At 37.7% G+C, this 20,693-nt stretch overlaps 1 protein-coding gene across 1 annotated transcript in view; it reads left to right on the top strand.

The window, feature by feature from the left end:
• LOC150090674 (G protein-coupled receptor Mth2-like) overlaps positions 1-19,677 on the top strand; it is a 28,702-nt gene extending 9,025 nt beyond the window's left edge. The window contains exons 2-3 of the mRNA XM_090390157.1: positions 11,163-12,085; positions 19,339-19,677. Coding sequence (XP_090246283.1) covers positions 11,163-12,085; positions 19,339-19,657 — 1,242 coding nt within the window. The 3' untranslated portion in view covers positions 19,658-19,677. The remainder of the gene's footprint in view (positions 1-11,162; positions 12,086-19,338) is intronic.
• The last annotated feature ends 1,016 nt before the right edge of the window (positions 19,678-20,693 follow it).

Genomic DNA, 20,693 nt, shown 5'->3' with positions numbered 1-20,693 from the left:
CAACGAGCTAACACAGCGTAGGCAAAGCAAGCAAGCAGTATTATCCAGGACAATTGACGGACCCCAGCATTCATGGTTTATCCAAAAGAACCAATAGTCCCAGCCCAAACCATGAAAAACAGCACCAAAACATCACGCTGCCTCAGCCAAACTTAATTGTTGTCCAGCAGTAGCGTTCTCCGAACACCCGCCACACAGGCACGACCATCAGACTGGCAGACCATGTACCGTGATTCGTCACTCCAGAACACAGGTGTCAACGGTCCAAGAATAGCAGGCCTTAAACCAAGCTAGACGACGCCTGATATTACTAGGGATGATTAGTGGCTTGCGGACGGCTGCACGACGATGGTAATTCATATCATGCAGCATTCCAGTCGTCTCGTTGAGGGCATGTGTGTTGCGACAACGTCGACTTCCGTTCCGATAGAACGATTCTCTGCAGGGCTTTCCTGTCATGTTCCGTCAGCTTCAGAGGTTTCCCGGGTCGTTTCGTAATTTCGGCACCAGTCCGCTGCCATTTGTATTCACCACTCGTCGACCTAAGAATCTTCAGTGCCATTGAAATGTCAGTACAGACCGATTTCTTATAATATTTATAGTTGTGTCTGACACGTGGTGCTTGAGTAGAAGGTGACCAACTATCAACGGAGGGGTATCCGGATATTAATGGCAGAGCAGTGTATATACGTGTGTGTGTGTGTGTTTTTTTTTTTGGTAGTTGTTGGCGCATAGGCTTCTGTGGCCATAATGCACCTCCCAAGGTTTTTGCAGTACTTTGATCCAATCCCGAGGCGGGAATCGAACCCGCGACCTTTGGGTTGCCAGGGAAGCACTTTACCCACCCGGCTAGCCAGGTCGGCGTGTGTGTGTGTATACACCTGTGTCGATCATTCTCAATAATATGGTTACTACTAAAATGGATAATGACAAAGTGACAGAGTATTAAAAATTATTCAGACGTTTGATTCACTATTAATAACTACGATTTGTTTTTCAATGAAAATTAAATGTCTTCTGAATCAGTTTAAATGTCATTCAAATTTAAATGTCTGTGAATCAGTCTTATTAATGTCACACTATCAATCAGCAAATTTCTATTTCTAAATTCCTTCTGGACTTGGCCATCACATAACTTTTCGCCACATTGTAGTCTATTGCGACATTCTGAACAAATTTACATTGTGGCAATTCTTTAAAAATAAATATTCTGTTTATCCTCCGCAGCGGCCCCATAAGGGCAAAGGTGTTTAAAAAATAAAGAGAACACAAAAACATCGCCGTAATTTTTCACATAAGATAAAACCATGGTCAACTGAAACGCGTGTACTGCTATACTCTTGCCTTTGGCCATTCAGTATGACGGCTATTGCAGAGGAAGACCGCTGGTTTCAAAAAAATGTGGTGAATCTGCCATTTCTATCCTAGTGACTAGTTCTGGTTCCAGCTGAATACTCCTTAACTGTTTAGAACAACAATTGAGAGCCGAATAAGACGTCCTAGTTCAAGAAGAACCAGCAGCTGCCTTACAGAAAGAGAGGAGCAAGGTTCCAGTCTTAACATACAAAAAATCTGTATGAAATGTCCCCAGAGGGTTACTTATGTCACTAAAGCCCGCCCAAATCATACTCCATATTAATTTTTTTTTTCTTCCTAACCGGAAAAGTATGTGTCCTAATATGTATTGGAGATAGTTTCTATGGGAGCTGGAGATGTGCATAAAAAAGGGAAACGCAGGGTATCAGAAGCTCGAGATGCAAAGTTAATATATGAGATCCTGCAGTAATATTTCCAAGGGAAGCTCCAGATCCATTTTTTAGAGGTTCCTCCTAAGGAAATGGTTCGGGATTTTCTTGGGTGGAAACCCCTAGGAAATTTTCGGTGGGCTCCCCTAGCTAGCGCCTCATGAACCTATAAAGAAATCTGCCCTTGCTGAAATGACCTCCGAAGTTATTCCTAAGTTCTTTAGGAATAATTCTAACCCAGACTGTTCCTAAGTGGTGATACTCCCAGTGAGACATAGAAGGTCCTTTGCTCTCAGTCAGAAACAATCGTAGAAAACATTTAGTTTTGAAACCTTAACCACTAACTCTGGCTGTGCTAATTTGAACATTACATTCAAACGTGTGTTATATTATCTAGATGCAAAGTACAGGGTTGTTAAAATTAAAGTATCCCAATGTAGAGGGCTCTGGAGCGAGTTCTAAGGCTCGTACTGAAGAGAATTTGGACAACAAGTACAATAAAGAACGTGTTCGCCATTTATTGGAAAAATAAAAAAAAAAAATATTTACAAAATTTGTCACTATATGGCGCTGTGGCAATACAAATCACTCAAAAAGCACTACAATTATTCAATGTGTCCTACATTTTTGTCAACAACAGTTTCCATTCGAAGAACAACATTTTCTACAGCAAAATGTAACATGTCAACTGGAATAGCCAGCATATGACGTCTAATGCTGTCCTTCAGAAGATCTGCCAGAGTTTGACATCCTTCCCGATACACCTGGTTCTTCAAAAAACTCCACAACCAGAAGTCGCATGGGGTGAGGTCCGGTGATGGGGTAGCCAAGATGTCTGGAAACAATGGTTGATGACCCGTTCGTCTGTAAAGTGTTGCCTTAGCAATCTTTGGACACAACGGTGGCGCACCATCTTGCATGAATATGGTATCCCGAAGGCATCCACGTTGTTGCAGCTCTGGTATTGAGAAATTTGCCAAAATTTCATAATATCACTGTCCAGTGACGGAACAGGTGCGGGGTCCAGTCGGTGGACCCAGCACCTGTTAAAAAAAAATGGCCCAATCATGAATGTGGCCGTAAATCCACACCACACTGTGACTTTTGGAGAATGCAACGGGACCTCTTGGATAACTCGAGGGTTTTCTGTTGCCTAAATGCGATAGTTGTGCGTATTCACTTGTCCATTTAAGCAGAAGTGGGCTTCATCACTCCAAAGGCCATGGCCAAGTGATATCCACTGTCATTCGCATCAGAAACTGAAGTGCGTATGTGAAACGAATATCGGCATCACCATGCTTTAGCTGCTGTAGCATGTGCATTATACCTGATTACTAGCCTTACAGTGGAATACGGCATATTCACTTCACGAGAAACAGCTGGCACACTTGCGCTACCACATGAGATTGACTTGATAAATCCACGACACCACATCTTCAGCACGAGAGGAGTCCACTCGTTTTCCACCTCTACCTGGTTGAACACCAAGATGTCCTGTTGCTTCAAATTTCGCAATCATTTTGCCGACAGCACAAACAGATAGTCATAGGTCCACGTGGGCCTTATGCACTTCTGACGCCGAAATTCTCTGATAGCCGCAGCTGGATTGTTGCTGTCTGATAGTACAGCTTCACTAATAGCTCCTTTTCCTACAACGTTGTTGGCATTGCTGCTGCTGTAGTGTAGGCATACATCTACTGTATTTTTTTGAAGAGACTGCTTTGCTTTTATACAGTACAGTAGAGCTGAGTAGTGGCACTGTGGCAATAACTTACGATTATGCAAATAACGTAAGTTATTTGCATAATCGTAATTAAGATAGTTACGCGCCATACAATGACAAATTTTGTAACTATTTTTTTTTCCCCAATAAATGGCGAGCGCATTCTTTACTGTACCTGTTTTCCAAATTTCTCTTCGGTACGAGCCTTAGAACTCGCTCCAGAGTCCTCTACATTGGATACTTTAATTTCAACGACCCTGTATATTCAATGTAAAGTATCCTTGCTAAAGCAATTAAAATTCGGTGTTAATTTGGTTTTCCTTATTTTGACGTCTTGTTTAGAAGTAACTTGGAAGAGGAGTTATTGAATATGCTCATTCTACTGCAGCTACTGTCCAAATGTGAAAAATGCAACACAGTACAGGTTCGAAATGCGGATATGTGCTGAGTTGTAATCTTGGCAGAAGGTCGGAAACGGGAGTCAGTCGCATATTGTTTCGTCGTAAAAGAGTGACTTATTCAATGTCTCCTTTTTTGATAGCTGGTTTCGATTTTTCTGCCACTCATCCCTCTTCTGTTTAGATAAATTTACAATAAATAAAAACATTTTATGTCCAACGATTTTTCCACAGTGTGGGGGGGGGAAACGAATCATAACCGTGGCACTAGCCACAAAGGATCTTAAATAATATATATTTTTTAATTTTTGTAACTTTAATTAAAGATATGTGACAAATCACTGTGTAAGAATGGCCTGTTCTTACACTTTGTTGCGTGTGTGGGTGGTGAAAAATAATGAAATAGTAATGAATAATGACTGCTTTATGTAAAGAAATACAAGTCATCTTAAGGAACCATAATGAGAGGTATTGTAGGTGATAGATGGCGGATAGATGAATGCCCAAATGTGAGAAAGTACAGTAATATGAGAGACAGCAAAAGATTACACAGAATTCTAATCTTTGATTACACAGAATTGTAATTTCAGACGTTATCTTTGTTGCTGAAAGCAACAAAGATAACGTCTGAAAGTCGCATATTGTCCAATAGGGCGTTGTCCGCTTAGCTGGATGGCAAGGAATCAACTGAAAATATCAAAAATTCTGCATTGTTCATTTACTTCTTACTCTGCTTCCCACTCAGACATTTTTGGATTAAGTCAAAGGACACATATCCAATAATGGACATTATTCTGGCCCACTCCGTGATAATAGATACGAGATATGGGTGATAAGTACGCTATTAATACTTATCGCTATTAATACGCACGCTATTAATATTTTATAAATAAATTAAAATACAAAAGGATAAGTTTACTTTTTACTGATCAAAGGCTATTAAATAAGCATAACGTAGCATAAATTAAGAAGTTCAAGAAAAATGGGCAAATATTTGATTTAACCCATTTGATTTTACCTACAGAGTATGAAATAAAAATTGTCGAATTCTGATCAATTTGCGACCAGGTGTTGCTGTACCGCGTCAGTAAATTACATATGGTTGCGGTGCCTGTTTTGCAGGATGAAACCGAGTTTGGGATGGAAAACACTATACCCCTCGTTGAAGATTTATCAACTTGACCATGGTGTGAAATAAACTACAGAGTTAAAGAAACAGTGCCCACGAGAACTGAAATTTTAAATGTATTGCATACTATGATATTGTTTAGTGAAATTGCATCATTACATTGTATACTTTATTCTGTGAATACAAAGATCTATTATATGTCTATAAACACATAGTAGGCGAGCCAAATGTCAGGCTATACTCTTATTTTAGGTTCTCTTTAAATATATAGAAACTTTTAATAGAAACTAAACATTTATTAGTTAACAAACACAAAAGTTTATGATCATATGGAAACGTAAGTTAAAAGTTCAAAAATGTCATTATTTCAATAAATGAAAGCAACTTTTTGGCAATATTTTTGCAAACTTTTGAACATAACACGTGATTTTTTTTTTTTTTTTGAAAACTTTTCAGTTACCATGGTTTTCACACTCTCTACGATATTGGAGTAGACATAGTCTTTTAAATATTACCAAGGGAAAAAATCTCATGGCCTCGGCGGCCATTCGATACTGCCAAGAAGCCCGATCCACTCATTCGATTATTTTCATTAAGGAATTTCCCAACTTCGAGAGAATAATGCGTAAGAACACCATCCTGAGTGGATTAAAAAAAAAAAAGGATTTTCCCTTAATTTTTTAAATTTTAGTATATGCCAAATCTTGTAACATTGACAAAGGCTGTCTGAATCTGAAGTAATATTTCTTGTGGTAAAATAAAAAAGTCCAACAATCCCCCTAAGAAAATTTTAGCCCACCAAACAACACTTGGAAATATTGAACAATTAGACGGTATTCAAATAAACAAATTCCAATCCTGCAACTAAAACACTTTATTTACAATAAAATAAAATACGAGCGTATGAAATGAAATGAATTAAAATATATAGTAGTCTAAAACTAATGTGATTTAATTTACAATAAAATACGAAAATATAAAATATGATAAAAGCGATAAAAACAATTAATAAAATACCGTAACAATTGTAGCTTTCGGGGATAGCGATCCCCTTTCTCAACAGCATATTTCTGCTGTGTGGCACATCCTTAAATAGCAGATCCACGGCACTCGTCACATGGTTCCTCGGGAGTAAGGCCGGAATTTTCCATTTATGCACCGGAACCGGAAATGGCTCTGGAGCGCGCTAGCTGAAACCGTTCATCTCGCCCAAGAACCACAGTTTCCAAGAGGGGATGTAAACGTACACCCTTGTCTCTATTAATGGAATTGCTAGCTGCCCCAGTACGTAAACTCTCAAGCCATTTACGGTCCCAGAACCCCTGTGCATGATCCGTGATGACAGCATCCTCCGGGGAGATTTGATGTTGCTTCTGCCAAAAATGTTCTGCCACGGCAGACTTCCCATAATTTGCGGACTTTATTGCACTCATATGCTCCCCCAGATGGTCTTTCAGTCGTCGCCCCGTCTCACCTACATAACACACCCCACAATCCGGGCATTTCATCTCGTATACCACCCCACTGTTGCCTTCTTTCGTTATGGGGTCTTTGATACAAGATATCACTGTGTACAACCTCCGTCCCAGGAGTTGCACATAGCGTATCTGGCACCCCCGAATTACTCGTGCAATGTGGTCTGAAAGGCCCGGATAGTAGGGAATGTATGCAGTGCTCACAGGGGCGAACGGCTCAGTACGGGTGGACTCCGCTCCTCTAATAATTCTGTCCAACATCCTCTGGGGGTAGCCGCATTTCTTGAGGTCTGCCGTGACACGAATAATTTCGTTATCTCTGTCCTCAAAGGTGCTACAGTGGGACCACACCCTATCTACTAAAGCCTTAACAACACTACCCTTGTGCTGGCTGGCTTGTGCCGAGGTATAATGAGTATATTGACCTCGGCACATGGGCTTTCTAAACACCTTGGTCTTGAGCCTACAACCATCCCTAATAACCAACACGTCAAGGAATGGTAGGGTTCCCTCTGCTGCCACCTCCGAAGTAAATTTAATAAAAGGGGAGAAGCTATTAAGTACATCAAGTATCTGATCCTCCCTCCCCTTTTGTATAATGGCGAATGTGTCATCAACAAATATTTTCCATTTATGCATGGGAAATTCCAAACCCTCAAAAATTCGGACTTCCAACTTTTCCATAGCTAAGTTAGCCACTATGGCACTAATGGGGGAACCCATGGCTGTGCCATGGATCTGCTTATACATTGCATCTTGGAAAACCATGGTGGTACTGGATAAACAGAACTCCACACCCTCACAAATATCATTAACACTAAGAGGAGACCTAGTACTTAACAAAGCATCCTTTTCTAATGCCATTCTGACACATTGGACTCCGAATTTATTAGGGATACAAGTGAACAATGATGTAACATCAAACGTCTGGGGGAGCATATGAGTGCAATAAAGTCCGCAAATTATGGGAAGTCTGCCGTGGCAGAACATTTTTGGGAGAAGCAACATCAAATCTCCCCGGAGGATGCTGTCATCACGGATCATGCACAGGGGTTCTGGGACCGTAAATGGCTTGACAGTTTACGTATTGGGGCAGCTAGCAATTCCATTAATAGAGACAAGGGTGTACGTTTACATCCCCTCTTGGAAACTGTGGTTCTTGGGCGAGATGAACGGTTTCAGCTAGCGCGCTCCAGAGCCATTTCCGGTTCCGGTGCATAAATGGGAAATTCCGGCCTTACTCCCGAGGAACCGTGACGAGTGCCGTGAATCTGCTATTTAAGGATGTGCCACACAGCAGAAATATGCTGTTGAGAAAGCTACAGTTGTTACGGTATTTTATTAATTGCTTTTATTATATTTTATTGTAAATGAAATCACATTAGTTTTAGACTACTATATATTTTATTTCATTTCATACGCTCGTATTTTATTTTATTGTAAATAAAGTGTTTTAGTTGCAGGATTGGAATTTGTTTATTTAAATACCGGCTGATGTAAAGTCTAATTGTTCAATATGAATTGTCCCAACCTTGTAGGCCTATTTAGAGATAACACTTGGAAAATTTAATTCCTTTTAAATTTAGAAATTATTGCTCTCAATTAGCTCTCAATTAACTAGTAAACACAACTGTGTCAGTTAGCATGTCCACTGATCTCGAAAACGAAAACTGCCTCATCAGACCACATCATTTCATTTCAAAATTTTTCATTATTTCCGCAAAACTGGAAAAACTTTCTGCAAATTCAACTTTCCTACCTGAATCAACCTCATTAAGTGAATGCCGCAATTTTCGAATGCAAACCATATATCCTGAATCCTTTAAAATTCTTATTGAAGTGTGGGGTATTTTTAGTTTGTGGAATTGAACAGGGAGATTAGCAATAAATGCCGTTTCCTTAACAGGCTTAATCGTTTGATAGATAGGATGATTTGAAGGTGATGGAGAATCAGAATACTCAAGCAATTCTCTTTGATGATCTTCACGCTTGGATGTTTATAAAAGAAATTAGCTTTTTAAGCATATTATTTTTCAAGATGTATTTTAATGTGTACCCTGACTTTGGCTCACTCTGTATATTATATTAAAAGAATGGATGTTATTATTAGCTTTTTTTATTGCATCATACTACTGCAACCAGAGTTTATTGGTGATGCGTAAGAAGTGCTTGAAAAGCATTTCATCATTTCCCACCGTGTCTCTGCATGCATTTAAGTTGAAACGATTTCTTTGTCTACGTTGTATAAAACAACGTGTCACGAAAAGAGTTGGCTCAGTGAGGTGTACTGGCATCGACAGGTGAATTACTGGCGCACGTTACAAACTATACTTAATAGTTGCCATAGTTTTAAAATGCTACAATAATAAAGTGGACGGAGCATGCTCGAAATTTGTAAGTGTACAATGTACAATAGAATTAATATTAGACATTATAGCAAAGTATGGATAACCTATAAACCAATAGTATCCTAATGCTATTTTACCTAATTTACCTTGATAACAAAGCAAAATTACATTAGGATTAAATTTAATATTTTTGATTAACTTCAGACTACATAGAAATTTTTAATTTATGAACAGGGCCAATTTATAAAAATAAAATGACATCAAAATGCTAGTGCACAATATATGGTACAAAATAAAGCGATTAGAATATTCCAATTGTGTTGATTTAAATCATAATTTTTAATTTTAAAATATGATTTGATTTATCCCGTCGGAGACTGAAGCATTCTTAAAAGGTCTGTTCAATCGGGACAGTAGCTAACCGATCTCAGAGAAAGGATTAGGGATCCCCGTGAGCTGTTCCGGACTTTCATCCCGCACAACGTGAATATATGCCCGTACACTTGTAAAGACATAATACACAATAAAAAAAATCGTAGATAATTTCATAGGACCCGATGCAATATAATCAAACAGTCGATGTGCCAAGAAAATGTAACCCCCACCAAAATAAACAGCAACATATGGATAGAATTTTAATTCGTCCTTATTTTGTTATGACATTTTGAATTGTTAAGTAGGTCCACATGTCTCTTAAGAGAGAAACCGCCCGAATTTTATGTTGACACGTATTTGCATTGCGTTTGATTAATAGGTTATAAAGTAAATGATAACTGAAAAACAGAAGGTTTTTTATTTTTTTTTAATTTTATATATATCTTTTGGCTTGCTAAAGTGAAAACTATGTTCACCAAAATTAAAAGCCATGTTTTTTTTATAAAGAGTGACTAATCAGCTTTCAAGATGTTTCGCTTCCGCTTTCCGGCTCATTTTAAAACAAGAATCCCTGTCGGTGAAGCGAAAAATGACTATGCTCATTCTGATGGGAGTAACCCCCATCAGAATGAGCATAGTCACTTTACCACGATAGTTAATGTTGTGGTAAAATGAATCTTCAGCCTTGCTGTATTTATTGTTATAGGTAAAGTGACATGGCAGTGCATTCAAAAGATAAATACGATATCTCATAATGACGCTAAGAAACAGGCATCATCAAGCAGATTAACAAAATATGTTTGCACCTATTGCTTAAATTAAGAGCTGTCAGCGTAGGTAGGGTGTTATATGGCATAATAAGACAGTTCCTGTAATCTGGGATTCTGTTTTGCAGTCTGAATTTTATGAGTCACACGCCATCTGGAACACCCTGATGGTTAGCTGTATGTGTGTGTGTGTGGGGGGGGGGGGTTTCTTTGGTATAAACGTGGCTGGCTCAGTTTGATCAAAAGTTCTCTCTGGTAAAAGGGTGAGAAACCATTTAGCTGATGAGGGATTAGATACTTTGGCAACAGTAGCGAAACTACAAATTCTGGGCTCTCTCGATCCTTTGTTCCTCTACCGGATAGTATACTGTATAATCGGATAGTAGCAATGGCATACCAGGCGGTATGGCAGTTTTGCCAACGTTCGATAATCCGGCTTATCCTTCGCCAGTTATTGTTGTTATTTGGTTTTTAGGAGCATTAACAACTAAGGCCATATTGCTCCAGGATATGCGGTGGTCATTCTCTGACCTTTCCGCATCCTCCGTATTTGGTAGTGACAGGCTCGAACCCCGGTCTAATCAAGAAGCGTGTGCTACGCACTGCTGCTCCTTCCCACCTGGCTACGGAGGCGCCAGTTACTCCAGTTACGAAGGGAGGCCCCTTCGCCAGTTACTCAGTAAAATAATTACAGCAAGATTGTAAAATTAAAAACAATTAAAATAGTAGCTTATTCTCTTAATCAAAAGCAAATTAATTTTAGCGGTTACGACTTAGAAATGCATCGATACTATCAGGACTGAACGAACGCTTCGTCAAGCCCTGGACACAAATAATTTCAGGTGCCCTTAAAATATTTCTGTTATTTTATGAGTATTTTAATATTATTTGAATAAAAAATCAACTTAAGTATTCTTTTAGTGGCATAGTACGAAGGTATATCAATAACTGGAAATAGGTGAAATAATGAGCACTTAAATTTGCCTTTAAATTTTTAAAGAATTACAGATTATTATTATTACACGTTTCGTGGTATTTCCAATTCAAAATGCTAACTATTTGAATGACTCTCATACGTTAGTTTTATTTGTTAAAACTTTATTATGAACAAGCTAGTATTTCCCTTCTTAACTAATTTTTAAAAAAATTTATATGATGATGATTAATAAAATCTTTTGAATAGCCTCTTTTTTATATTGCAGATGGATGCAATGCTTGAAGGTGCATCGAAATTTCTTGTACCGTCCGGAAAGAGGATTGAAACATGTGAACTACACAAAAGACATCTAAGAAGGTATCAAAACAAGTATTGGCCATTTAGCACATACGACAAATCAGAAATAATAATGTCTTCCAAATACTCCATAGCAACACTTACTACCAATCCGATTCCTGATACCATCGTGCCAGGACTGAATGAACATTTTGTTGGGTCCTGGGTGAAAATAATTACAAGTGTCCTTAAAAATAATTCGGAGACAACAAGCAATTCCTCCTCCTACCCATCGGTATCAGAATACTATCCGATTATCATTACTAACTTGATGCTTTCTATTGTGTGTCTTTTTGTTATCTGTATTGTATACTGCTTCATGAGTGACTTTTACAATGTGCCTGGAAGAACTGTGTTATCCCTAAGCTTCTGTCTTCTGATCACATACATAGGTTTTGCTATTGATTTAGGATTCCGTAAGAACATACCACGGATTCCTTGTCTGGTTATTGCAGTCATAATCCATGTGACATTTTTAGCGACATTTTTTTGGACCAATGTAATGGCTTTCGATATTATGAGAGCTATACGAGACTTCAATCCTAGTGTTCAGGTACATTATGATAAGAGAAAGTTCTGGATTTATACAGCATATTCCTGGACGTGCACAACCGTACTATCCTTACCAGCCCTTATTATGGACTTTGGTGGTCTGGGTCCCAAAAGATATAGACCGAACTTTGCAACGACTCGCTGCTGGCTTGGTCACTATCCAGCCCATTTACTATATTTCAGTGGTCCAGTAGCATTAATACTGTTAAGTAATGTAGTGATGTTTGTATTGACCGCTTTAGCTATACACAAAGTAAGAAGTGAGACAGTTGTAGCACAAATAAAACAGAAGAGGAGAAGGTGAGTTAGTATCAATAAGTTATATATTCTTTGTTTCCGTCAGTTTGTGTAAGTCAGTTTGCGGAGTCAGAACTTTGTCATATTTTTTTTTTTTTTTAGATTAATAGTAATACAGACTTAATGGTTTTACTATAACAATGGCTTATTATAGGCATAGTCTATAATAAGCAAATTGGTTAATGTATTATAGTGCATTACATTTCAGGCGCGCGTTTGATTTTTTTTAATTGAAGTTTTATTTATTTATTTTTTTGTGATTAACAGAAATGAAAAGTAAATAACTAATTAACTTGTTGACAGTTAATTACTAATTAATTAACCATAAGATATAAAAGTAATTGTTTTCACTTTACTGCATATACCTCAACTTAATATTCACGCAACTTTTCGTAATGTACTTTACTTATTTTCTTATGGGTGTTAATAAAAATGAAATGCAATGCGTATGTGATTCACGCCGTGATTTAATAAATTTAACAGATAACATGTTTCTCGGGTTGTACTATGCTCTCAACACTTTCCTAATAAACTTTATTTCTTCCTGGATTTTAGTGAATATTGCAATAAAACACGTATTTAATGTTTCTGTTGTGGATAATAAGCAAACAGTAATAATTCACGATTTATATATTTAGTAAACTGACAACAAAAAAGCACCACTAAAAAAAAAGCAACTATTATTCCTGAACCAAGAATATTTCATTACTGCTTCTCGCCATATTGTCTATTTGCATCCAATCAGCGCAAGGCATAAAAAACGTAATATTTAGTGCCTCAGCTACAATATATAGTACGTATATGGATAGCCTATGTGATATGAATGAAACAAAGAAATAATAATAAATTCACGGATTTCTATTGGTTCTATTTTAATGAAACTTGGGACAGTTCAACAAATCTTACTGAAAGAGCTGAATATAAAACTTCATGAAAATCTGTCCATTAGGAGTAATAGTAGCATTAGTATTAGCAATGGTCACATGGTGCAAGGAACACCATGGCAGAATTTCCTTATGCTGCCATGGTTTTTTAGTTTGGGGCAGCATAAGCTTATGCTGCCCCAGCATAAGCTTATGCTGCCCCAGCTAAAAAAAAATTTATAAAATAAATAAAATAACAAAAAATAAATAAAATAAAAAATAACAATAAAAATAAAAAATAAGAATAATAATAAGAAGAAAATTAAAAATAATAATAATTAATAAGAGAAAAGGAAATAGGCAACCTATGCGCTTCCCTCCTCTCTTAGGTAATTATCCAGCTGACCTTTGAATTTCCCCAAACTGTCAGCCTCTACCACCCATGTAGGTAATTTATTCCAGTAATTTATAACTCGCTGGCTAAAATAAAACTTCCTGCAATCCGGTCTAAACATCTCCCTCTCCGTAAATTGAAATTATGGACCCTAGTTCTAGAATCATTTATAACTGTAAACATTTTGTCCTCATTCATTTTACTTATGCCTCTCAGAACCTTAAACACCTCAATCAAGTCTCCTCTAAGGTGCCTAGTTTCCAAGCTCTGTAACCCACATATTCGAAATCTTTCTTCACATGGACGCCCTTTTGCCGATTTCACCAGGCGAGTTACCCATCTTTGGACCCTTTCAAGGAGTACAGTCTTTCTTTAGGTGCGGTCTCCATACTTGAACACAGTATTCCAAATGTGGCCTAATAAAAGCCTTATATAATGGGATTATGACATCCTTATCTCTACTAGCAATTGTTCGATAAATCGTCGATAGGACACAATGGGCCTTCGTTGCAAACAGTCTACAATGCTCGCAGAACTTCATGTCTGACCGTATCGTAATACCCAAGTCCTTTTCCTCCATTACCGGCTTTAGTTTAACTCCACCAAGTGTATAAGTTATTTTGGGGTTACTGTTCCCCAGATGCAATAAATAAAATAAAAACAAAATACCTTACACTTTGCTGGATTAAAGCATAGCTGCCAGTTTTCTGACTAGCCCTGAAGTCTATCTAGGTCACTCTGAAGGAACTCTGCTTGGCAGTGATCATTAACTACCAATCTTTATATCATCTGCAAATTTAGACATCATGCCCTCTATCCATTTATCGATGTCATTTATGAAAATCAAAAACAATAGTGTTCCTAATACTGATCCTTGGGGAACCTCACTTCTTACATCAACCCAATCTGAGGAATTACCATTTATCACAACCATCTGCCTCCTGCCTAGAAGCCATCCAGCTATCCATTTAAGCATTTTTCCTGTGATTCCAACTTATAAAGTAACCGCTCATGTGAGACTGAGTTGAATGCTTTGCTGAAATACAAATAAATAAAAAAGTCGAAATTATCCCCTAAATCCAGCTCTCGAGTGACCCTGTGAAAATAGCTAACCAGATTCGTTAAACATGATTTCCCCTTTACAAAACCATGCTGAGTATCCTTCAGAATTCCATTTCTATCTAAATGATCCTGAATTACACCCTTGATCATTGCCTCCATGGTTTTCCCTACTACTGAAGTTAAGACTGACCGGCCGGTAATTTTTCACTTCAATCTTAGAACCGCCCTTATGTATCGGAGATACACTGGCACTTTTCCAATCCAACGGAATCACTCCCGAGTCCATAATTAGCCCTAATGGTTCAATGCGCTCACTTGCCGCCTCCCTTAAGATTATAGGGTATATGCCATCAACCCCAGGAGCCTTACTGGCCTGTAGGCTCGAGAAAGGTTTTTCATTAAATAAACATGTCAAATTTCGACATCATTAATTACATTTTTTTCAACTTCACTCCCATAATATCTCATTTACACAAAGGGTTTTTCTTCGGTAAATATCGATGCAAAGTAACTGTTGAGTTCATCTGCAACTTCAGCTGAGGTATCTAATACTATCCCACGTCCGTTTCGTAAGGGTCCGATCTGGTTTGTCCTTTTCTTCTTTGCATTAATATATGTAAAGAATTCCTTATCTCTCTCCCCTCTGTGCTCTTGAGAAGAATTATAATATATGGGAGGACGAACACGATGACACATTCGTGCTTTATGCGTATTCAGTATATTCGAATTTTCTTAGTTTCATTATGAAGATTCACTCAACTGCAGCCAACAATTTATAACTATAAAAAAGTTAAACATAACATACACAATATTTATGTCCCCTCATTTTTTCCCTTCCCAGATTAATCTGGGAAGGGAAAAAATCCCATCAGCATTGAGCTTGCTCAAACCATTCAAGCCCTTATACACCTCAATCAGATCACATCGCATATCGCAGACCAAATATTGTGTATTTATTCGAAAATGATAAGACTGTAAAAGATTTTTCCAATGTCTTTGATTTTTAATAAATTAAACAAATAGCAGCAAATAGCCCTGATCGCGGTATACTGTCAATACTTCCTCTATGCAGTTCACTTATTTCTTCCTGAATTATAATAACAATTAAAATATAATATGTATTTAATATTTCACGCTGCGTGATTAATATAATAACCAAATAGTAATAATTTATGATTTATATATTTAACAAACTGATAACAAAAATGCGAGCAAAAAACAATGACTTTTATGCACAAACTGAAAACATTTCGTTTCTCTTGAGAATCCGCCATATTGAATATTCATTCTTCCAATCAGCGCACAGCAACAAGCATAATATACGGCGGTTCGGCTGCAATATGCGGTATATGCTTAGTTTACGTGATATGTATGAAAAATAAAAAGAAATAATAAGTGCTGGATTTCTGTTTTTTCGATTTTAATGAAATTTAGGATAGTCAGACAAAGGAGCTTATAAAATTTCAAGAAAATCCATCCCGTGGGAGTCGTGTTATGACCTGGAGTTCCCCAGGGTTCAGTATTAGGTTCATTGTTGTTTTCTGCATTTATTAAATGATATTGATGACGGCATATCAGGCTTAATGTCTAAGTTTGCCAACGATACGAAGGTTCGCAGGGTTGTTATGACACTAATGACAGTATGCTACTGCAACAGGATCTAGAAAAGTTGAGAAGATGGGCTGAGAAGTGGCAACTAAAGTTTAACATTTATAAATGTCAAGTACTGCAAACGGGTAGCAGCAACCCCAGAGTAACGTATCAACTTTGTGGTACTACACTCAGGGTGGTAGAGAATGAAAAGGACATGGGGTAATTGTGCAGTCAGATATGAAGTTTTCTGCACAAGTTTTCTGTGCAGACGGTCTGTAAGAGTAGCTCATGGTGTCTTGTCAATGATATACAGGAATTTTTCTAGCAGGGATAAGGAGGTGATTATCCTCTTGTATAAAGCAATGGTTAGGCCGCACCTTGAGTACTGTATGCCGGTCTGGAGGCCTTATTTTAGGAAGGATATAGAGCTGTTGGAACGAGTACAGAGAAGGGCAGCAAGATTAGTGAATGGAACAAAGGATTGCTCTTATGAAGAAAGGCTTAAGTTTTGTAAATTACAGTGTCTCTTGACTAGGCACCTGCGACGTGATCTGATTGAGGTGTATAAGGACTTGAATGGTTTGAGCAAGCTGAATGCTGATGGGATTTTTCCCCTTACCCAGATTAATCGCCTGAGGGGACATAAATTCAAATTGAGGAAAGACAGTTGTAGAATACATGTGCGGAAATTTGCTTTTAGCCAGCGGGTGGTTGATTTCTGGAACAAACTTCCATCTGTCGTTGTAGATGTTGATAGCTTAAATAAATTCAAGGCAGAACTAGACAAACATTTGGAGCGAATGGATGGATGAAATGGGAAGGGTGGTTTTTTTTTTTTTTTTTGGCTGATGCTGTATAAGCTTGCTTTCTTGCATCACATGCCTCTATTAATGCCAATGTTATTGCGGACGTATGGACACAACGGGTGCTTTTTTTACGTATATATGCCAAAGCAATGACTTTTATGCACAAACTGAAAACATTTCGTTTCTCTTGAGAATCCGCCATATTGAATATTCATTCTTCCAATCAGCGCACAGCAACAAGCATAATATACGGCGGTTCGGCTGCAATATGCGGTATATGCTTAGTTTACGTGATATGTATGAAAAATAAAAAGAAATAATAAGTGCTGGATTTCTGTTTTTTCGATTTTAATGAAATTTAGGATAGTCAGACAAAGGAGCTTATAAAATTTCAAGAAAATCCATCCCGTGGGAGTCGTGTTATGACCTGGAGTTCCCCAGGGTTCAGTATTAGGTTCATTGTTGTTTTCTGCATTTATTAAATGATATTGATGACGGCATATCAGGCTTAATGTCTAAGTTTGCCAACGATACGAAGGTTCGCAGGGTTGTTATGACACTAATGACAGTATGCTACTGCAACAGGATCTAGAAAAGTTGAGAAGATGGGCTGAGAAGTGGCAACTAAAGTTTAACATTTATAAATGTCAAGTACTGCAAACGGGTAGCAGCAACCCCAGAGTAACGTATCAACTTTGTGGTACTACACTCAGGGTGGTAGAGAATGAAAAGGACATGGGGTAATTGTGCAGTCAGATATGAAGTTTTCTGCACAAGTTTTCTGTGCAGACGGTCTGTAAGAGTAGCTCATGGTGTCTTGTCAATGATATACAGGAATTTTTCTAGCAGGGATAAGGAGGTGATTATCCTCTTGTATAAAGCAATGGTTAGGCCGCACCTTGAGTACTGTATGCCGGTCTGGAGGCCTTATTTTAGGAAGGATATAGAGCTGTTGGAACGAGTACAGAGAAGGGCAGCAAGATTAGTGAATGGAACAAAGGATTGCTCTTATGAAGAAAGGCTTAAGTTTTGTAAATTACAGTGTCTCTTGACTAGGCACCTGCGACGTGATCTGATTGAGGTGTATAAGGACTTGAATGGTTTGAGCAAGCTGAATGCTGATGGGATTTTTCCCCTTACCCAGATTAATCGCCTGAGGGGACATAAATTCAAATTGAGGAAAGACAGTTGTAGAATACATGTGCGGAAATTTGCTTTTAGCCAGCGGGTGGTTGATTTCTGGAACAAACTTCCATCTGTCGTTGTAGATGTTGATAGCTTAAATAAATTCAAGGCAGAACTAGACAAACATTTGGAGCGAATGGATGGATGAAATGGGAAGGGTGGTTTTTTTTTTTTTTTTGGCTGATGCTGTATAAGCTTGCTTTCTTGCATCACATGCCTCTATTAATGCCAATGTTATTGCGGACGTATGGACACAACGGGTGCTTTTTTTACGTATATATGCCAAAGCACAGTACAAACCAGAAAATCACGAATCTTTGAATTTAAACCTTTCTTTTGATGAATCTTGCCTGTTTCAACACCTGGTTGACAATTTTTAAAACATGTTGGCAGATTGTGTATCTGCATGTAACGATATTGATTCTGCGAAAGATATCGGCAGAATACTTATGGTATTAAACTGAATATATTTTTCTTGGCGAAATGGTTCTCAAGGTACGCGTTTTCGCTTTACGTGGAATACTACATATATCGTAATTCGGCCGTTCGGAATTCTAGCGGTGGAGAAAAGAATTTATAGTGGCCTAGCTTTACTGGAACATGGACCAAGATGGAAATTATGCACACATCGATATTTCCATAGTGCAGATTCAGTATAGCATCCCTGCTCGAAGCAGTGGCGCACAACTCTCCACACTGCAACCTCGTCAGTGTCATCGTGGATAAATTATTGGTGGGCTCTTTGATAAAGCTATTAATTATCCTACACTTGGCGTTATAACCTTCACTACGAAATTATGCATAATGTAACATCGGATGTCCAAGGAGCTTAATACAGTAATAGAAATTTCGACTCTTTCCATCATGAGGAATAAGCTAGTGAATGATGCGCAGCCTGGCTCACCTCCTAGTGGTGTTGGCGGGCAACGCAGGGTCCTACTTGGGGCCCTGAGGCCAAGTAGCCAGAGAAACCACAGAACCCAACATAATACTGTACACATACAACATCACACACTTCTGACATTTACAGAGTTTTGTATACTTCACAAGAGTACTGATGGCACAGTTGTGAGAGACCACCGGTGGCGCCTTATCCCCAAACACTATGCCACTATGTATGTTGATTTGACCGTTTGCGTATAATATCTGAACTTCCAGTGAAGATATATTTATGACATTTTATATTTTGGTTTTGAACGATTTGTCGGGTCTTCCCAAATTTGATTAAAATCGGAACAACAGAAATCCAGCAGATATTTAAATGTAATGCACTACGTACATTAGTTAACTTATTTTACAAATTAATAACCAGTTAATTTTTAACTAAATAGATTTTTTTTCTCTCTCTTTTAGGTTCTATTTATACATCAAACTCGTGCTAGTTATGGGCCTCATCTGGCTGTCGGAATTTATACCACTGATAACAGGAATATACAAACTGTATGCTCTGGCAGGATTTTTAAGTTCACTTCAAGGTGTCTTTTTGTTCGTTATTTTCTTGGCCAAGAAAAAGGTATGGAAACAAATATGTCCTGCAAGTAGGTGTTCCTTATGGAAAAGGAAGTCAACTCTCGTTATCGGACGACCAACAGCGTCTTCGCTCGTTAGTGTTACAACAACGTTAAGTAACTCTAGCATCAGCAGCAATCCCGAAGGAAAATATAGTTCATAATGCCGGAACTGATTTTTGATTTATTGGTATCTCTGGCTGTGATAATTATTTATTTATGAACTAACTACATTTTGTTTAAAGAGAAGTAAAATGACTCATCATATGACTTCTTCGACTACTCACAAGTAGTTGAAGAAGTCATATCACAGTTCATTTATTTTTCATTCACAATTATATTATTCTTTGGTACCTTTTAACCAGAATTTCATCACAACGTAAAGTCAGTATTCAAAGAACATCTAAATTTTATTCACGGATTCTGTTTAAACCCACTGAAAATCTAGAATGTGAAGTAAACTGCATCGCATACAGATACAAAACGCTGTCCATCTCACTCTGGGAAACAAAGTTGTAAATACCTGAAGACGTCCGTGTATTTGTTCCCACTACGGTAGAGATGCATGCTTTTACTTGTAGTTCTAAAAGCCAACGAATGACCATTTATATAAAATAACGTTTACGATCCGAAGAAGTTATAGTAATAGTGGAACAGAATTTGCTTGAGATATATATAAAACTTATTAACTGCTCACAGCTTTACTGGAATATGACTATGTTGATTCTGCACATGTCGATATTCACATAGCACAGCTTCAACAATGCAAGGCAACACGAGTTTTTAAACTTAAATATTTAAAAATCATTACAATAACGCAATTAAAAACTGTATACGGGCAGTTAAAGGGCACATATTAAAATTATTTTTTCAACATAACATCTTTCAAATGCTTTTAAAGAACAGCCAACATTGATGCAATCGAAGAAACTGCACTTTGCAAGATAGAAACCAAAGTGTCCAATTTCAAGTGATATACCTGTCTGACTGAAAATTGTGTCTTTTAATGGGTAAGCTTAAGTATATTTTACGCAGAATGAACCTAATTTCCGTGAATGAAATTTTTCTGATCTGAAGACGTGCCTGTAAATAAATATGATATTTTATGTCTCCTATTTTGTAGAATGGAATACTCGTTGTAAATAAATATTTCTATTAGGAGAGTAATTTTCTTACGTATAGGATGTTACGATGTGATAG

This window comes from Mastigoproctus giganteus, chromosome 1, assembly GCF_048544385.1.
Source record: "Mastigoproctus giganteus isolate SK-2022 chromosome 1, ASM4854438v1, whole genome shotgun sequence".
NCBI classification, from domain to species: Eukaryota; Metazoa; Arthropoda; class Arachnida; order Uropygi; family Thelyphonidae; genus Mastigoproctus; species Mastigoproctus giganteus.
The sequence above is the reverse complement of the archived record's forward strand: the minus strand, read 5'-3'. Positions and strand labels throughout refer to the sequence as shown.